The 21,338-nt window shown below is 40.4% G+C and overlaps 1 protein-coding gene across 2 annotated transcripts in view; it reads right to left on the reverse strand.

Annotated features, from left to right (window-relative positions):
• Positions 1–394: 394 nt before the first annotated feature.
• The window catches only part of lyn (LYN proto-oncogene, Src family tyrosine kinase), a 108,642-nt gene continuing 87,698 nt past the window's right edge, over positions 395–21,338 (reverse strand). For both annotated transcript variants that reach the window (XM_060823449.1, XM_060823445.1), the window contains exon 13: positions 395–2,201. In XM_060823449.1, the coding sequence (XP_060679432.1) occupies positions 1,999–2,201 (203 nt within the window). In that variant the 3' untranslated portion in view covers positions 395–1,998. The remainder of the gene's footprint in view (positions 2,202–21,338) is intronic.

The raw sequence follows: 21,338 nt of genomic DNA on the forward strand, positions 1-21,338 counted from the left end.
ACAAGGGTTTTGCGTTTGCTTTATGCAGGAATATCCACTCGAGAAAATGTGTGCTCACCGTCTTTAGTCTATGAAAAAGGTTTAAAAGCTGATCTGTTACATCAATCTTGCATACCAAAGTATTTTGAAAAATTTATGTGCATTGATTAGTTCTGCCTTCTTATGTCAATAGTTGGTCCAATTGTCATGACAAAATCTGGTCGTAGATTGATACCGTTATCATTGCATTGTCTGTTAAACATTTCAGTCAGAATTTTGTTTCAGTCACTGGGTCAACTCATTGAGGTCTGCTTTTTGAACAAATAACTTCATTTTTAGATTTGAGCCTCCTTATTCTTTGTCTTCAAAAAAAAATCTTGGAAAATTGTACTTTGCAAAGGAAATATTGAAATACTTTCGTAAAATATTTGCCTTTATTCAAAATGTTCATATTACAAATTCATAACTTACTGTATATTTCTTCCCACACAATGGGAAAACAGAAAAGTATCAAGCAAATTATTGCACATTTTACAAGTAGCATACACATCTGCTAAGTGTTCCATTAAAACAGCTTCTCAAATTTTATTATACAAAATATATGGAATAAAATATCATTTACACATTGACCAGAAAATGTCCCTCTTCATGATTAGATTAGATTCCCTACAGTGTGGAAACAGGTCCTTCGGCCCATCAAGTCCACACCAACCCTCCGAAGAGCATCCCACCCCAACATTTACCCCTGACGAATGCACCTAACACTACAGGGAATTTTAGCATGGCCAATTCGCCTAACCTGCACATCTTTGGACATCATCTGTCAAAGTTAGTCACTTCTGGAAACTCCCACGAATTGAAAGTTGAATAATCATGATTTGTTTGAATACAATGTGTGTCATCGATAATGTTTCCCATTTTGGAATGTGGAACAGGTTCATGGAGTTTTGGTTCAAATTTGCTCTTTTGAGTTGGGATCTTAGTGAACTACATTTTGAAGTATTACCACTGGATTCAGTAAAAAGCAATATCACTGAATAGATTTGTTTTGAAAGAAATTAAATGTTACAAGAGCTAACGAAAAATCAAGAGTATAGTAATAAACAACTGGTCTACACAACTTTCCACATGCCTGCTAATTATGATCAAACCACTAATTCACTGTGGAATATAATCTTAGTCTTGTAAAATAAAAATTGTATTTGACTTTGGTCAGATTTAACATCAATGAAAATTATTACATAAGCAACTCCCCAAATGCTCAAACAATGTAGGTGAAATGGTGAAAATGATAGTTAACAAACAGTTGTGAACCCACTAATAATAATTTAATGTTTCAAATGATGGTCCCATTGATGTATTTTGCTTGAACTGTATTTATTTATTGAGTGGGCAGAAAATCCATTCGCGTTCATATATATGGATCCACTGACCAGAATTGCTTGGATTAAGTAGTTTTTTGTAACTACTAACATGAATAATTTCCCAATGCAGCTGTACTGAGCAGTCTCCAAGCAGATTTGATGATTGTATATCACTGTCAAGCGAGGCCAGCTTTGAGACACCACTACAGTATAACTGTATCCATAAAGTATTAAATTGAGATAAAAACACTATGTAGTGATTCAGGACAAGAACGTCTATATCACCACACCCTCTGCCACCACCACCACCACCACCTCCCACCTTCCCACTCCCCCTTCCTCGACTCCTCTTACACCCCCAGTTAGGAAATGATTTGCCACTACTATTCTATTCGAGTTACATTTTGTGAGTGAAAATAGCTGGGTTATTTTTATCTATTTTTGATCTATTAATTTAGACACTGAACATGCTTGTGATGATGTGGAATATTTGGTACAATTGAATGTTCCAGTTATTTAGGTAATTAAGCATCAGTTAGTGACTTCTTTACATGAAATTGTGACAAAATACATTTGGTGTATACATATATACTTTCATGCCATTTAACAGTTGATGCTAGTTATTGATTTGATTGACCTTTCATTTTAAATTGTTCTATGGCTGTTGTTGGTATTGACCTTCTGTGGCTGTATAAAAGTCTTCAAGAAGCGATTTGAGATATTCAAAGGTTGGCCGATCTTCAGCTTTACTTTTCCAACAATCCTTCATGACATCATACAGCTCTTGTGGGCATTCTTCAGGACGTGGCATGCGATAACCACGTCCAATAGCATTTACAACCTCTGTGTTAGACATCCCTAAGAAAGTGAATTTTGAAGTTAGATTCCGATATTAAAATACTGCAATGAAAGTAATTACAATCTTCATTATTCTCAGACATGTCTGTAGTGACCAACCAACAAAATAGCATTTATATCAGAATGAGACATAGCAATCATACATAGATTACAGAATACCTGTTGTGATGAACAATTAATGGAGATGGTTATGAGCTTGGAGTACATTTATTGGGATGAATAAATCACAAAAGGCTAGCATTCCACAGGTAATAGGAAAAATAAATAGAATGCAGTTTCTATTTCAAATGGAATATAGTATAAAGGTGGGGAGGTTTTGTTATAATCACTGGAGGGTTTGAGTTAATAAGGAAAGGCTGGATAGGCTGAGGGGTGACCTCATAGAGGTTTTTAAAATCATGAGGGGCACAGGTAAAATAAATAACCAAGGTCAATGCAGGCAAATGGGTCTAGTTAAGTTTGGGAGACCTGATTGACATGAGCAAATTGGACTGAAGGGTCTGTTTCCATGCTTTGTGACACTTTTCTAAGGAAAGCTATATTGGCATTGAAGTTAGCTGATGGACGCATTGTCTTTAAGTTTTTTTTAAAGATTTTCTGCTGTATGGAAACAGGCCCTTCAGCCCAACATATCCACACCGACCCTCCAAAGAGTAACCCACCCAAACCCTATATTTACCCCTAACTGAGGGTTAAATAGAATGGCCAATTCACTTAACCTGCACATTTTTGGATTGTGGGAGGAAACTGGAGCACCTGGAGGAAACCCATGCAGACACTGGGAGAACGTGCAAACGCCACACAGACAGTCTGAGGTGGAAATTGAATCCGGGTCCCTGGCACTGTGAGGCAGCAGTGCTAACCACTGAGCCACCTTACTTCCCCCATAGCCACCATGCCGCCCCACTATGTAAGGATGTTCAGTACTTTGGATTTGTACTTACTGAGGTTTATAAGAATGAAACAAGATTGAAACAAGATTCTTAGTGAATGTGGAAAAGTTGTTTCTCCTTATGGGAGAATCCAGGACTAAAGGACATAATATTAGAATGAAAGGTTGCCAGTTTAAGACCTAGATGAGGAAGAATTGTCTTCTGAGGATAGTGAATTTATGGCATTCGGCACTTTAGAAGACTGAGGATGGGTCATCAAGTACATTCAGGGATTTGATAGATTCCTAATCAATATGGTAATTGAGGGTTATGTGGAAAAGGCAAGAGTGTGGAGTTGAGGATGACCAGATCAGCCATTCAGATCTTACTGAATGGCAGAGCAGACTCACTGGCCTACTTCTTAACTGACAATAGATGTACAGAGAAGAAAATATGGAGCCAGTTGATATGGTTGCTCCACTCCTGCATACCTCTTCCATTCCCTGCTCCATTGCTCTAAATTCCACCCCATCCAAACATAATAAAGACAGGTTCCCCATTATCCTCACTTTCAACCCCTTAGTCTACACATTCAATGTATCATCCTCAAACACTTCTGCAACTCCAACTTGACCCCACGACCAAGAACATCTTTCCCTCCCCACCCCTCCCGCTGCCTTCCCTTTGCCACTCATTGGTTCACGCCACTCTTGCCACCAACCCCCTCTCCATCCCCCCCCCATCCCCCCCCCCCCCATAACCCCAATTTTCCCCTGCAACTGTAAATGATGCAAAAAATGCTGGCACACCACTTCCCTCACCTCCACCCAGGGCCTCAAGCAGTTCCTCCAGGTGAGACAGAGGTTCACCTGCCTCTCCTCCAACCTTGTTTGCTGTATCCAGTGGTCCCAACGTGACCTTCTCTACACCAGTGACACCAAACATAAACTAAGGGTACATTTCTCAATGCATCCTAGCTGGGCCAGACAGGACAAGCCTGACCTCCCAGTCACTGCCCATTTCAGTTCCCTTTCCCATTCCCTCTTCAACATGTCCATCCTCAATCTCCTTTATTACCACAGTGAATCAGACAGTAAATTGGAAGAAAAACACCTCACCTTCCATGTGGGCAGCTTGCTGCCAGGAGGACTCAACATTGAGTTCTGCAATTTCAAATAACCTTCTGACCCATCCCACAACTCCCTTTTGCAACACCGTCTCCTCTCTCCCAATCTTCTGACTGACCCCTCCTTCCAACTACCAACCAGATTCATTCCTCCTGTCAAACAACCAGGTTGTACCTACCATCTGTATTCACCTATCACTACCTCACCACTCCATCCCTCTCTCCACCTACAACTGCTCCCCCCACCATTCCTGAAGAAGGATTATACCCGAAATGCCAACTTCTCCACCTGCCTGATTTGCTGTACTCATCCAGCTTGTCTACTTTGGATTCCAGTTTCTGCAGTTTTCTTTGCCTCTACTCCACTTTATTTACTTGTGGAGGTAAAATACCTAAATTTGGAATCTCTGTTTCAATCTTGAAGGTTTGATTTCAGCGTATCTCACTCTGGTAGATATGTGTCTGAGGCATTGGCATAGTTGTAATGCCATTGTATTAGTAAAATTGAGAACTCCCAGGTTAATATTCTGGGGATTTGGCATCAAATCCCAACATGGCAGGTGGTGAAGTTAGATTTCAATAAAAACTTGGGATAAAAAGCTAGCTCTATGACAACCATTTAACTGCTATCTATTGTTATGAAAGCATTTTTGGTTTACTAATATTCTTTAAGGAAGGATATCTCCCATTGTTACCTTGTTTGACCCTCACATGATTCCAGACGGTATGATTAGTTGAGTCTTAAATGACTTATGGATAATTAGAGAAAGGCAATAAATGCTGTCCTCGTTAGTAAGACCATAAGACCATAAGACATAGGAGTGGAAGTAAGGCCATTCGGCCCATCGAGTCCACTCCGCCATTCAATCATGGCTGATGGGCATTTCAACTCCACTTACCAGCATTCTTCCCGTAGCCCTTAATTCTTTGTGACATCAAGAATTTATCAATATCTGCCTTGAAGGCATTTAGCTTCCAGGCCTCCACTGTACTCTGCGGCAATGAAATCCATAGGCCTACCACTCTCTGGCTGAAGAAATGTCTCCGCATTTCTGTTCTGAATTGACCCCCTCTAATTCTAAGGCTGTGTCCACAGGTCCTCGTCTCCTCTCCCCTCAATCTTCTAAACTCCAATGAATACAATCCCAGGATCCTCAGCCGTTCCTCGTATGTTAGACCAACTATTCCAGGGATCATCTGTGTGAATCTCCGCTGGACACACTCCAATGCCAGTATGTCCTTCCTGAGGTGTGGGGACCAAAACTGGACACAGTACTCCAAATAGGGCCTAACCAGAGCTTTACAAAGTCTCAGTAGAACAACGGTGTTTTTATATTCCAACGCTCTTGAGATGACAACATTGCATTTGCTTTCTTAATCACAGACTCAACTTGCATGTTTACCTTTAGAGAATCCTCAACTAGCATTCCCAGATCCCTTTGTACTTTGGCTTTATGAATTTTCTGACCATTTAGAAAGTAGTCTATGTTTTTATTCTTTTTTCTAAAGTGCAAGACCTCACATTTGCTCACGTTGAATTCCATCAGCCATTTCCTGGACCACTCTCCCAAACTGTTGAGATCCTTCTGCAGCCTCCCCACTTCCTCAGTACTACCTGCCTGTCCACCTAACTTCATATCATCGGCAAACTTCGCTAGAATGCCCCCAGTCCCTTCATCCAGATCATTAATATATAATGTCAACAGCTGGGGCCCCAACACTGAACCCTGTGGGACACCGCTCGTCACCGCCATTCCAAAAAAGAACCTTTTATCCCAACTCTCTGCCTTCTGTCAGACAGCCAATCCTCAATCCATACCAGTAGCTCACCTTGAACACCATGGGCCCTCATCTTGCTCAGCAGCCTCCCGTGTGACACCTTTTCAAAGGCCTTTTGGAAGTCTAGATAGACCACATCCACTGGGTTTCCCTGGTCTAACCTACTTGTCACCTCTTCAAAGAATTCCAACAGGTTTGTCAGACCCGACCTCCCCTTACTAAATCCATGTTGACTTGTTCTAATCAGACTCTGCTCTTCCAAGAATTTAGAAACCTCATCCTTAATGATGGATTCTAGAATTTTACCAACAATTGAGGTTAGGCTAATTGGTCTATAATTTTCCATCTTTTGTCTTGATCCTTTCTTGAACAAGGGGGTTACAACAGCGATCTTCCAATCATCCGGGACTTTCCCTGACTCCAGTGACTTTTGAAAGATCTCAACCAATGCATCTGCTATTTCATCAGCCACCTCTCTCAGAACTCTAGGATGTATCCCATCTTGACACCTATATCCCATGAACAAATTATAAAAAAAAATTTGGAAAATTTCCAAATTCCCATTTCCAGTTTTAAAGAGGAGATCCATTCTTAATATTGATTACAGTGGAAGGTGTAACATAAATGGTGACCGCAAATGTGATTCCCGAAAGATATGCTGTTTCCCTAGTCAGGGATTCCACTGAGTGGCTCCAGTCTACTCTGAAGGGGGAGGGTGATAAGACAGAGGTTGTGGTACCCATTGGTACCAACTAAATATCAGAACAAGGGATGAGGTGTTGCATCAAGAGTTCAGGGAGCTAAGCAGTTGATTAAGAAGCAGGACCTCAAAGGTTGTAGTCTCAGAATTACTGTTGGTGCCATGGACTAGCAAGCATAACAAGAAATAGGAGAATAGAGTAAGTGAATGGCTCAGGAGTTAGTGCATGAAGGAGGGATTTAGGTTCCTGGATCAATGGGACTGTTTCTGGGAAAAGTGGGACCGGTAACCATTGGGACTGTCTATACCTGAGTCAGAGTGGGACTGACATCCTTATGGAAAGGTTTGCAAGTGCTGTTGGCAGGATGTAAAACGAGTTCAGCATGGGCATTAGTTCAGTAGTGACACAGCATAACTTAGAAAAGGAAGCAAAGCAGAGTCAGTTCAGCCATGTGATTTCTCAAGGGAGTAAGGTGAGGTGATAAATCAGATGAGTTAATGTGACAATGAAGCTGTCATGTTGTTACCATCACATAGACATAGTTGAGGGAGGGACGAGGTGCAAAAAAAAATTGCAGTTGCATTATTAATTTATGAAATTAATTGCTGCAATTAGGAGAAGTAATATGTTGGAAGGTTTATCAAATGAGGCTTTGTGGGGAAAACTTAGGAATAAAATGGTGACGGTCACACTGTTTGGAATGCATTATAGACTCTCAAACAGTTAGCAGGCAATTGAAGAGCAGATATGTAATCAATTTTCCTTAAGTGTGCAAGAATAGTAATAGGGTAATTATTAATCGTACACACCTTAGGTGAATTGATTATTTATCAATTATATTGAGGAATTTCAACTTTTTATAACATTTTTTAATTGGATTAATCACAGTATAAAGGATCGAAAGGGGCAGATTTATATGTCAACTATAGCTTTTTATGGGTCTAAAGTGTTGGACCTAATTCTGGAAAATAATGCCAGATAGGTGTTCGAGGTGACAGTGGGGGTGCATTTTGGTTGTAGTGACCAGAACACTTATGGAAAAGGAGAAAGATGATCTGCAAAAAAAAGACTTGGATAGGGGTCAAGCAGATTTAATTAAAATAAGGTAAGATCTGTCCAAAATAGACTGGGAACAGCTACTAAAGAAATCTCAAGTAGAAGGTGTTCAAAAAAGGTATGGAGGAGGAGGATGTAGGGCTGACATGTTCCCATTAAGCTGAATTGTAGGAGTAACAAGCCCAGAAAACCATAAATGTCTATGAATATTCAGAACTGATGAAAAGGAAAAGGAATACATTTCGTTCTGCTGTAACACGTTCCCTCAGAATGAATTGACCTTAACGCGATTAAAGAATTTAGACTGTTATTTGCAGAACATGAACTTTCCTTACCTGCATTGGCTACAATGTGATTCTGGCCCCATTAGTTTAAATGGTGTGGCTATTGCACGATTTTCTTATTACATGAGATTGCACGACAACGGGGCTATGCATTATATCAGAGCCGACTGTTCGTATAACAGATTCAAAGGGAACAAAATGATAGAGGCCCTAGAGGAGTATGGGAGGAAGCAAAGGGGAAGCGCAAGAAAGCAATTAGGAAAGAAAGAAAGGGCATGAGAAAATGCTGGTGGGCACGGTTAGGGAGAATCCTATGATATTATACAAGGCTAAGAATAACCAGGGAATGAGTAGAGCCTATTAGGGACTAAAGAGGCAATATTCGCATGAATCTGGGGGACATTTTGCACTCTACTTCACATCTGTCTTTACTCAGGAGAAGGAGGATGCAAGTATATAATTAGAAAAGATGTACAGTGAAGTTCTTGGGCAGATTGACATAGGCAGTGAGGAGGGATTGCCGGTTGTGGTGGATTTTAAAAAGTGTGCAAATTCCCAGTTCCAGATGTGCTGTATCCCAAGTTGCTGTGGGAGACGATGGAAGAAATCACAGTGGCCCTGAATCAAATTTTAATATTGTCTGTAGCCATGGGGAGGTGCCAGAGGACTGGAGGACAGCTGATATGGTTCCATTTTACAAGAAGTGTGGTAGAGATAGACCAGAGAACTACAGACCAGTGAGTCTCATCTGAGTAGTAAGGAAACTGATGGAGAAAATTGTGAAAGAGTAATTTAGTCTCTATTTAGAAAAGCAGCGTTTGATCAGTGATAGTTAGCTTGGGAGGTCATGCTTAACAAATCTAGTGCAATTTTGAGAGATGACCAGATTTGAATGAGAGTAGGGCAGTTTATATCGATTTCAGCAAGGCCTTTGGCAAAGTCCCACATGGAAGACAGATAATGAAGGTTAGGGGATCCAAGGTAACTTGACAAATTGAATCCAACATTGGCTTAGCGAGAGGAGGCAGCGTGGTGGTGGAAGATGGTGTGAGAGATTTAGAATCTTAGAATTAGCTTTAATGTCATAAATAAACTTTTCACTGAACTAATTTGAGTACAGTGAAAAGTTTATAAGTTACCACTTAAAATATCATCTTAGGTACAAAAGGTACATAGGTACAGATGCTTAAATACAAATTCTTAGGAAAAAATATAGAAAACTAAAGTAATAAAAAGTTCAGCATTACAGATCATAGGAATAAATTAGAAAAAATTAGAAAGAGACTGGAGCTTGGTGTGCAGTGGCTTACTACAGGGGTCAGTGTGGATACTGTATTGTTTGTGATGTTGATCAATGACGTAGATACGAATGTGGCAAGGTTGAGGGAGGTGCAGGGAAAGGGATTGATGATAAGTAAGCTTGCAGATAACACAAGATTTTTCCAGTTATTTACAGTGAAGACAAAGGAGGTAAGTTACCAATCTGGATATATTCAGATTGGTCGGATGGGCAAATCAGTGGAGATGAATTTATTGCTGATAAATGTGAGGTGATACACTTTGAAAGAAGAAAAGGGGAGTTCTCAATGAATGGAAAAACACTAGGAAGCTCATTTGGATTTTGGGGTGCTTGCCCACAGACCCCTGAAGGTGGCAGGCTAGGTTAATAGGGCAGTTAAGAGGCTTACAAGATGCTTGCTTTTAACAATAATGCATAGATTATAAGAGCAAAAGTCATTTCGGAGCAGTATAGAACTGTGATAAGGCCACAGCAGAAGTATTGTGCATATATTTGGTCACCAGAGTGTAGAATGGATGCAATTGCTCTGAAGGAGTTACAAAAGAGAATAACAGGATGTTGTGAGTCCAGTGACACTTCATCAGAACCCCTTTTTTTCTCTCTACAGATGCTGCCAAATCTGTTGCATTTCTCCAGCACTTTGATCGCTGGAAATATGAAATAAAAACACAGTTCTTTGCTTTTATTTCTCCCTCTCCATCCAAACTTTGCAACCTTTCACGGTTTAAAAGTTAATTCTTAAATCAACAATTTCAAATTTTCCCACATTATACTCCATTTGCCAGATTTTTTTCCTGTCACTCAGCCTATCTATAGCTTTCTATAACATTCTTATGTCCTATTCACAATGTAAGACCATTAGAATTAGGAACTGAGTTGGCCACTCAGACCCTTGAGCCTGCTCCCCCATTCAGTAAGTTGATGACAGATCTGTTGTGTTTTCCCATTGGCTCCCCTGATAACCTTAGCTTTTTGTTAGGAAAAGGAATTAATTTACCATGGCTTGAAAACATATTCAATAGCTCTGCTTCCACTATGTTCTGCGACAGAGAATTCCAAAGCCTTACACACCTGTCAGAAATTTCTCCTCATCGCTGTTCTCATTTTAAAACAGTGCTTCCTAGTTCTGGATTCACCTATATCTAGAACCATAATTTTCATGTTTGTCTTGTCAAGGCCATTCAGGATCTCATCTACTTCAATCAAGTTATCCCTTACTTTTCTACAGTCCAGAGTAAACAAATCCTGGTTTTTCAACCTTTCCTCATAAGGCAGCCTACTCATTCCACCTATTGATCCAGTAAACCTCCTCTGAAATAGCGCCAACATATTTACATCCTTCCTTGAATAAGGAAACCAAACCTATACAAAGCATATGAAATGCCATCTCACTAATGTCCTCTAACTGAACCATGAATCTTACTTTTATGTTCAGCTCCTCTTTTAATAAAGGATATCTACTAGCCTTAATTACTTTCTGAACCTGCATACTAACTTGTTACTTGTACACAACAGTACCTAGATCATTTCAGAATTCTTCAATCATTCTCTGTTTTTGGAATGTTTTGCTTGTTGGAGAGTAGGAGACTGATTTGACAGATGTTTTCAAAATCACGAGAAGGTAGAGAAGATAGAGAGAAGCTGTTCCTACTAATAAAAGTAAAACAAATGCAAGGGGGCATGGATTTAAGGAAATGTACAAACAAAGCAAAAGTGATTCAAGAAAACCCTTTCATACAATGATTAGTTAAGGTATACTACAATACAAACAACACAGGAACAAGCCCTTTGGCTCAACAAGCCTGTGTTGATTCCTAATCAATATTTAGACCCACTACTTATTGCCCACATGCAGTTTCCCCTTCCCTCTGCTTGCCTCCTGTTCATATGCTTACCAAGATACACCTTAAATGTTGTAAACATACTGGTTTCCATAACGTCCACTGATAGTGCATGCCTGGCATCCACCACACTCTGTGAAACATTTTCTCTGCACTTCTCCCCTAAACTTGGCCCCTCTCACCCTAAACAGTTCTCTCTTGTAGTTTACAAAGCTTCTGGCTATCCACCCTGTCTATGTTTCTCATAATTTTGTAGCCATGAAGTGGAGGAGCTGGTGTTAGACTGGGGTGGACAAAGTTAAAAATCACACAACACCAGATTATAGTCCAACAGGTCAATTTGGAAGCACTAGCTTTCGCAGCCCTGCTCCTTCATCAGGTAGCTGATGAAAGAGCAGCACTCTGAAACTAGTGCTTCCAAATAAACCTGTTGGACTATAACCTGGTGTTGTGTGATTTTTAAATAATTTGTAGACCTCTATCAGATTGCCCCACAGCCCCGGTCTTTCCAGTGAAAACAATCTGAGTTCATCCAACCTCTCCTCCAAACTAAAACCAGGTAACATCCTGGTAAACATTCTCTGCACCCTCTCCAAAGCATACACATTCTCTGGTGGTGTGGTGACCAGAACTGCGCCAAATATTCCAAATGTGGCCTAACTAAAATTTTATACATCACTGGTAACATCACTTGTCAACTTTTATATTCAATGTCCTGCCCGATGAAGGTAAATGTGCTCTATGCCACTTTACCCACCTATGTTGCCACGTCCAAGGATCTGCGGACCTGGACACCCAGATCCTTCTATGTGTCAATGCTCCTAAGGGTTCTGTCAATTTTTGTTTAATTTGCATCTGAATGTGATCCTCCAAAACGCATCACCTTGCTTTGTTCGAATTAAACTCCTGCTATCTCTCCACCCGAATCTGCAATCTATCTATCTCCTGCTGTATCCTTTGACAAACCTCCTCACCATCTGCAACTCTGCCACCTTGGGTTCCATCCAGTAATCAGACCACTCAGATTTTCTGACAGATCATTTATATATATTAAAAATAACAAACGTCCCTGCACTGATCAGTGTAGAACACCACTAGCAATTGATCTCCATTCTGAAAAGTACCTTTCCAACACTACTACTCTATTTTCTATGATCAAGTCAGTTTTGTATCCATCTAGCCAGCTCACCCTGGATCACATGAGACTCTACTTTTTGTACCAGCCTGCCAGGAGGCATCTTACCAAGTGCCTTACTTTGGGCGGCATGGTGGCACAGTGGTTAGCACTGCTGCCTCACAGCGCCAGAGACCCGGGTTCAGTTCCTGCCTCAGGCGACTGACTGTGTGGAGTTTGCACGTTCTCCCCGTGTCTGCGTGGGTTTCCTCCGGGTGCTCCGGTTTCTTCCCACAGTCCAAAAATGTGCAGGTGAGGTGAATTGGCCATGCTAAATTGCCCGTAGTGTTAGATAAGGGGTAAATGTAGGGGTATGGGTGGGTTGCACTTCGGTGGGTCGGTGTGGACTTGTTGGGCCGAAGGGCCTGTTTCCACACTGTAAGTAATCTAATCTAAAGTCCATGTAGACAATATGCTCTATCCTTCCCTCATCAATTATTCTTGTCACCTCCTCAAAATCTCAATCAAGTTGGTGAGGTTTCAACTTCTGCACACAGACTCATGGTGCCTCTCACTAACAAGTCCATTCACTTGCAAAGTGAAGAAATCCTACCTCTAAGTATCCTCTCCAATAGCTACCAGATCACTGACGTCAGTCTTACCAGACTGAATTATCTCTGGTTCCCTCCTTAAGCAAAGGAACAACACTGGTCATTCTCCAGTCCTCTGGAACCTCGCCTGAGGCCAAAGAGGATGCAAAGATACCTATTAAGGCCCCAGTTATTTTCTTCCTTGCCTCCCACAATATCCCGAGATAGATCCCATCTGGTCCTGGGGACTTGTCTACCTTAATATAGTTCAAGACACCCAACACTTCCTCCTTCATTATGTTAACCTGGCTGAGAGTATTCACACACCATGCCTAACCTCAACATCCCTCATATCTCTCTCTGGTGAATACTGATGTAAAGTACTCCTTAAGGATCTCACCTATTTTCTCTGCCTCCACACCTCTTTCCTTTACCCTGGAGTTTTCCCTAGCTACCCTCTTGCCCATAATATATATACAAAATACCTTGGGATTCTCCTTAACCCTGCTAGTCAAGGATATCTCATAGCTTCTTTTAACCCTTCTAACTCCCTGTTTGATCTCTTTCCTACTTTGTCTATATTCTCCAAGGACTTTGTCTGTTTTTAGTTACCTAGACCTTAGGTATGTTTGATTTTGTTGATAAAGTGTGACACTGGAAAAAGCAAAGCCAGTTAGGCAGCATCCAAGGAGAGTCAACGTTTCACCTCCATCCAAAGCCCAAAAGGATGATTCCAAATCTGACAGAGATTTATTTGCATATCCTCAAGCACATCCATTGCTCTCAATGTGGGTTCATCTACATCAGAAACGAGTGCAAACTCACAGAATGGTTCAGGGAACCTCTCTGGTCTATACACACCAAGCAACCCCACCTCCCTCTCCCTCTCCCAGTGACATGTCCATTCTGGGCCTCCTCCACCACCTAAACAAGGCCATCCGCAAACTGGAGGAAGAACACCGCATCTTCAGCCTTGGAAGCCTACAACCACACAAATCTCAATCTTGAATTCACCAGTTTCCAAATCTCCCCTCCTCATCTCAGATCCAACCATCTGACTCAGCCCTGCCCTCTTGACCTGATCTACCTCTCCATCTTCCTTCCCATCTATTCCCACTGACCTACTGCAATCACCTCCTATCTGTATTCACCTATCGCCATCCCACCTACCTTTCCCCAGCCCCATCCTGCTCCCTTTCATTTCTCAGCCCTCTTCCCCCTTCCCAGTTCTGATGAAGGGTGCTGCCCAAAATGTCAACTCTCCTGCTTCTCTGAAGCTGCCTGACCCACAAAGCTTTTTCCAGTGCTACACCTCATCGACTTTGACTCTCCTGCATCTGCAGTCCTTACTATCACTTTCTTTTTGACTAAGCTGATAAATTCCCCTGTCCTTCAAGGGTCCTAAACACTGCCTTTCCTGTCCCTCATTTTTAAACAGTATGCCTCTCCTGCACTCTAATCAGCATGTTTTTAAAAGTCTCCCACATGTCAGATGTAGATTTACCATCAAACAAGTGCTCCCAATCCACATTTTCCAATTCTTGCCTAATTCAGTTATAGTTGGCCTTTCTCCAATTTAATACTTTCATCCGAGGTCCACTCTTGTCCTTATCCATAAGTATCTGGAAACCTACAGAATTATGGCTACTATTCTCAAAATGCTTCCTCATGTTGATCACCTGGCTGGGTTCTTTTCCCAATACCAGGTCCAGTATGGCCCCCTCCCTTGTTGGATCATCCACATATTGTTTCAAAAAAACTCTTCTGGACATACCTAATAAATTGCTTCCTATCCAACTGCCTGGCACTAAAGGACTCCCAAGTCAATATGGGGAAAGTTAAAATCATCCACCATAATACCATCCACCATATTTTCACATCTTTCTAGAATGTGATTACGTATCTCTTCCTTTATCACTTGCTGATAGCTGGGAGGTCTGTAGTCCAATCCCAGCATTGCGATTACACCCTTCTTAGTTTTTAATTCTACCCAGAATATTTCGCTGCAGGAACCTCCAGGGGGCCCTCCCTCAACATAGCTGTGTTATGTTCCCACCTCTTTTGCTTCTTCCTCTTTCTTGTCTAAAACATTGATATCCCAGAATGTTAAGCTGCCAATCCTGTCCCTCTTTCAACTATATTTCTGTGATTGCAACAACATCATAATTGTATGCAGTAATCCAGGCTCTTAAGTTGATGCATCTTATCTGTTGTACTTCTTGCATTGAAATAAATACAGTCCAAGCCTCCAGTTCCACTGATTTCAGCAACATCTCCCTGTTCTTCTTAGCTATATTTCCCATAGTCTCAAGCTCTTCCCCAAATTTTTCTACCTACTGACCTGCTGCTTCAGTTTCCACCTCCCTGCTACTAGTTTAAACTTTTCTGAGTGGCACTACCAAACCTTCCTGCCAGGATGCTGGTGCCCCTCCAATTTAGGTGCAACCTGTCCTTGTAAGCTCCTACCTTCCCTGGAAGACATCCTCTACATCAGCTCTTTAGCCATGTGTTCAACTGTACTCTGTTCCTAGCATCAGTGGCACGTGGCATGGGGAATAATCCTGTGTTTACTGCACTAGAGGTCCTGCTTTTTAGTTTGCTACCTAAGTCTCTGAATCATCATTGCAGGACCTAGTCACACTTCCCAATATGTGCAAATATGGACAATGACTTCTGTCTGTTTATTGTGGAATAATTGTGTGGGAATGTGATGGAGACAAGTTCAATTGAGGCGTTCAATTAGAATTTGGGTGATTATTTGGATAGGAATGATGTTTCAGGTATGGGGAAAGGGCAGAAGATTGGCAGTACGTACTAAAGCTTATGCAGGCATGATGGGCCAAATGATCTCCTTCTGTGCTGCAACATTTCTGTGATGTATTTTAATTCTACCTGCCAAAGTGAATAATTTTCCACTTTTCCACATTATGCTCTATTTTCCAGATTTTAGCCCACTCAAGCAATCTATTTATATTGGTTAGCAACTTCCTTCTGTCCTCTTCTCTGTATACGTCTTACTCAGCTGTGTAACCTGTAAATTTAACTTCTATACCTCCATTCCTTTCATCAAAACCATTCTTATAAAATGTAAAAAGCTGAAATTGCAACACCTACCCTATGGGATCTCTCACTTCACATTCTACCTTGCTAGTATGATGCTGCTATACCATGTGCTGCTACTTTGCATATTAGCCCACCACCCTGAAAATGATCCATTTATTTCTACTTGATGCTGTCGATTAACCAATTTTCAATCCATACCAGTATACTAGTATCCATACTAAACTCCACCAACTGTATCAAAAATGATTTCCCTTTCAAAAGTCTATGTTAACTCCACCCAATTTTGCCATTCTTTTCAAAATGTTCAGTTTTTTCTTTTCTTTGATTCCAACGTTTTTCCTAAATCAAGCTAACAGATCCATCATTCTCCATCTTCCTCTACTCTTCAGCTTCAAATCCTTTCTAGAATCGATAAAATTACTGAAGATAACTTCCAATACCTCCATTGCTATTTTCTTCAACAGTAGCAAAGCTCATCTGGTACAACAGATTTATTAACCCTTAATCCACTTAATTTCTAAAGTGCTGCCTCTTCACTAAAACAAATTTCTTTTCATTCTTCAGTTACCCAAGTCTCTTGGTCAGCTAGTATTTCTGAGAGCTTTTCTTTACAGTCTTCCAGGAAGACAGATACAAAGCAACTGTTTAGCTTCTCATCTATTTCTCTTTGCTCCATGATAAATTCAAAACGTGCCCAACATTACCTAGCATACATTTTTGAATATTTTACCTTTCACATATTAATAGAAGTTTTACAGTCTGCCTTTATGTCCCTCACTAGCTTGCATTTTTATTCTCTTTTCCCTTTCCTTTAAGTTGTTGGGTTGCCTCCATTGCTGGGTCCTAAATTCTTTCCAATTTTCAAGACCTTTTCTGGCATTGTCCGAAACCATTTCCTTGAGAACCGTTCATCTATTTTCTTGAACAATGATTACTATGCCCTTCCATTTGGGTGTTTGTGCATTAGATAAAAATACTTCATTGAAAAAAACTGACAATAGAAAGGCAGTGGCTAGTATTTAGCGTATATTCTCAATCCACCCAACCAACTTTCCCTTCAGACCTTTAGTTTCCATTGCTCTGATTTAAGATTCTGGTTCAAGAATAAATTGTTGTATTCAAACTTAATGTGAAATTATGGTCACTATTTCCACTATTTGCAGCAATGTAGTCGGGTTAACCCTTTCACATTACATACTGAATCCACAATTTCTCGACATCTACTTAGCTCCTCAACATATTGTTCCAGAAACCTATCTCTTATACATTCCAAGAATTCATTCTCCTCCTTATATGTGAAGTCTATATGAAAATTAAAGCCACCAATTGTTACAATAATACCCACGTTACATGCATCTCTTTGAAGCGGCACAGTGGTTCAGTGGTTAGCACTGCTACCTCACAGCACCAGGTCCCAGGTTCGATTCCAGCCTTGAGTGACTGTCTGTATGGAGTTTGCACATTCTCCTGGTGTCTATGTGGGTTTGCTCCGGCTTCCTCCCACAGTCCAAAGATGTGCAGGTGAATTGGCCATGCTAAATTGCCTATAGGTTAGGTGCGTTAGTCAGAGAGAAATGGGTTTGGGTGGGTTACTCTTTGGAGGGTTGGTGTGGACTTGTTGGGCCAAAGGGCCCGTTTCCATGCTGTAGGGATTCTAATCTCATTAACTAATTAATAGTATAACCAATATTAGTGCTGTACAACCAATTTGCACTATCGTTTGCTTTCCCTTGCTGTTTTATTGGAGCTCTGCACAAAACATTTCTACATCTTGATTTTCCAATCTAAGATCAACTCTTCCTAATATAGTACTGTACTATCATTCTTCAATAAGAATGTTACCTCACTCTTTTTTTTCCTCTATTCTTTTAGAATTTAGAAAATTATTGGATATTGACTTTCCAATCTCGGTCACATTACTCTCATGTCTCTTAATGGCAATTAAATAACTTCCATAATTTATGCATTCAAATCATCAAATTCAAATGCTGTGTACGTTCATACAGAATAACTTTAATTCTACCTTTTTTTAAACATTATTTTCACATTCCACAGGCTGTACATTCCACTTGCTTGAGATGCCTTGCCATACCTCAACGATACCGATTGTTTATTACAAGTATAATAGCTTACCAATTACTCAGTAACAGTGCCTCCTTTGGCATCAAAGTTTGAACAAAGGTCTTGATGGTGAAGAAAATACTTCTCATTATGGTGCCATTCGTCATATGATTAGATTAGATTAGATTACTTACAGTGTGGAAACAGGCCCTTCGGCCAAACAAGTCCACACCGACTCGCCGAAGCGCAACCCACCCATTCCCCTACATTTACACCTTTACCTAACACAACAGGCAATTTAGCATGGCCAATTTACCTAACCTGCACATCTTTGGACTGTGGGAGGAAACCGGAGCACCCGGAGGAAACCCACGCAGACACAGGGAGAATGTGCAGTCGCCTGAGTCGGGAATTGAACCCAGATCTCTGGTGCTGTGAGGCAGTAGTGCTAATCACTGTGCCACCGTGCTGCCCGAATTGAACTTATCATAATTGAACTTCTGACAGTAATTTCACAGGTATTTCACTTCTTAGAATGATGTTTTCATGAAGTTGTGGAAAGATGAATTTAATTCAGATTGCGGCAATTTTTTATTGTCACTTTAGTGATCAGCACCTAATTGTGATATGGATCAAATCATGTTGCAGAAAGTTTCATGGTTCCAAAGACAATTTCCTTTATACAAAGGTGCAGATTTTCCTTTGGCCAGACTATTATTATTCCAGTGTAAATGCAAATGGCACATGAGGACTTGAGGTATTCCCATTGTAGCATATTCCAAAGGAATTGCCCAGAAAAATGAATTTTCTGTTGGGCAATTCCTCTATGTCAGGATCACTCCAAAAATTTCCAATTAAATCAGAGACTTTGGATGTTTCCAATGAAATTAGTAGTTACTCAGAAAAAAGTTAGACCGTTAAACACACAGTCTAATTCCTGAAGAAATAATTAACAGACCCCATGCTTATTCCAATTACATATTTTCCAGACACCTTACAGTCTTTCGGGATACAAACTGGTGCCCATGCTGCCAAACCTGATCAAGACCATGCCTTCCTCTTCCCCAAACTCACTCTTCACCTGCCCCACTAAACACTGCATTACTTACCTGCCCCTACTTGTGGCTAATACACTGTCACTCTAAACCCTTGCCACAGTAACCAATCTAGCTGACACCTTTATATTCATCCCAGCTAGAACTCTAACCAGCTGGCACCCTATCCCTATCCCAGCTGGCACCCTACATATAACTTCAGCCAAATGTGTCAACATTTGAAATGTTCAGATGTGTTGGTCTTTCTGGCACAATAGTCTCTCATACTACCTTACGTACTTACTGTTTGACTGCAGCTGTCAAAGTGGCTGTCAGGACCTTTAAGTCTGAGAATATGGCAGCTGGCTGCTGCAAAAAGAGTCCATAGTTTGTCTTCCTCTGACAGTTCTATGCTATGAAAGAAATGTCAGAATGGAAGTAGAGCTTCCGCTTTCATTTAAAAAATGATAGGAATGGTGATCTGTGTGAGATTGTCACCCTAGAAAATCTGGTCCATGATAATAACCTATTTTTAAATTTCATGTACATTTGAAAATGGCACTTCTGAAACTGTTAGAGTACTACTATAATTCTTTATTCAAAGGCATTAGATCATATAATTCTTTAATATATCCTTGGAATTAGACAGTGGATGTGAAAAATAGGAACAGATTCCAGGAATTTAAAAAAAACAGATTTACCTAAAATTAGATACAGACAAGTTTTGAATTTACAATAGCTCCAAGTTGGAAGGAAGGCATGTTTACTTTAGGTCAGTGAAACTTTGCTGCTGAATTACAAAAATAAAATGAAGGAACTAATCTAATTTCTCCTCAACTCTAAACTTTACTGTCATTTCCCCTTTTTAAGTTCACTACAAGTGATTAAGAAAGAAACTAGGTTACAATGGCATGTCTATGCAATTCTCCTTTTGGACTTCAGTTGTTACTGATAGAAACCCCCTCAAACTTACTTTTTGCTCTTAATCACTGCAATAGCTCCATCTTGATTCCTATGAATGGTTTTGGCACTTTTTATAGATGGCATTTAGTTTGAAATTACACAACAACCATTTTGTCATGGTAGAATGGAATTAAAATTAATTAAGCTTTTAATTTCATTTAGGAAAGGAAATAAATCATACTATGTGACACTGCACCTCTACTGAAAAACTAAATTCCATGGAAATGTATTTTGTCCTTCCAGAGGTCTACAGCACAGAAAAAGGTCCTTCATCCTATCAAGTTTGCATCATAAGTTCAAAAGAGCAGACTTAGGCTATTTCGCCCATCGCATCTGCTCTGTCATTCAATCGTGGCCGATGTCCGCCTTTTCTCCATATCTCTTCAACTCATTACCAGTTAAAAATCTGTCTAACTCCTCCTTAAATTTACTCTGTCCCAGCATCCACTGGGGTAGCAAATTCCACAGATTCAAAACCCTTTGGGAGAAGTAGTTCCTCCTTAACTCTATTTTAAATTTGCTACCTTTTATCCTAAGACTCAGACTTCTCATCCTGAAATGGCCCACAAGAGGGAGTGTCTGCTCCACATCAATTTTATCTACACCTTTTATCATCTTGAATACCTCAATTTGATCACCCCTCATTTTTCTAAATTCCAGAGAGTATAGGCCTAAACTGTTCAATCTCTCTTCATATGACAAACTCCTCACAATCCACCTGACTATTCTAATACAATTTTTCAGCAGTTGATCTATACCCTTGTATGCCTTGATATCACAAGTGCATACCTAAGTACTTCTTAAATGTACTGTTTTTGCCTCTACGTCCCTGCACACAGTGAGCTCAAGATTCCTATCACTTTCCCATCCCCTACAAAATCCTCACATTCCCTACAAATTTCCTGCCCCTGACCTTAAGTTTATCATTGCTTTACCCAGGGAGAAAGTTCCTTTTTGCCAATGTTGCTCATAATTTTATACAACTCATGATTCCCCTCAGTCTCCTCTGCTCCAAGTAAAACAGCCCAGTCTTTCCAATCTCTATTCATAACTAAAACCCTTCAACCCTGGTAGCCTCCCCTGCATTATTTCCTGCATAATTCTATAACGTGGATTCCAGAACTGCATACATTTCTCTAACTGCAGCCTAACAAACATTTTATACAATTCCACATAACATCCCCACTCTTAAACTGTATGCCTCAGCTAATAAAAGTATCCTAATATCCTCAACAAATTTATCTACCCACTCCTCCACCTTGAGAAATTGGTGGACATGCAGACCAAAGTACTGCTGATCTTTGGTGCTTCCCAGGATCCTCAGGTTCATCATATTCCCTTGTCCTGTTTGTC

This window comes from Hemiscyllium ocellatum, chromosome 4, assembly GCF_020745735.1.
Source record: "Hemiscyllium ocellatum isolate sHemOce1 chromosome 4, sHemOce1.pat.X.cur, whole genome shotgun sequence".
NCBI lineage: Eukaryota > Metazoa > Chordata > Chondrichthyes > Orectolobiformes > Hemiscylliidae > Hemiscyllium > Hemiscyllium ocellatum.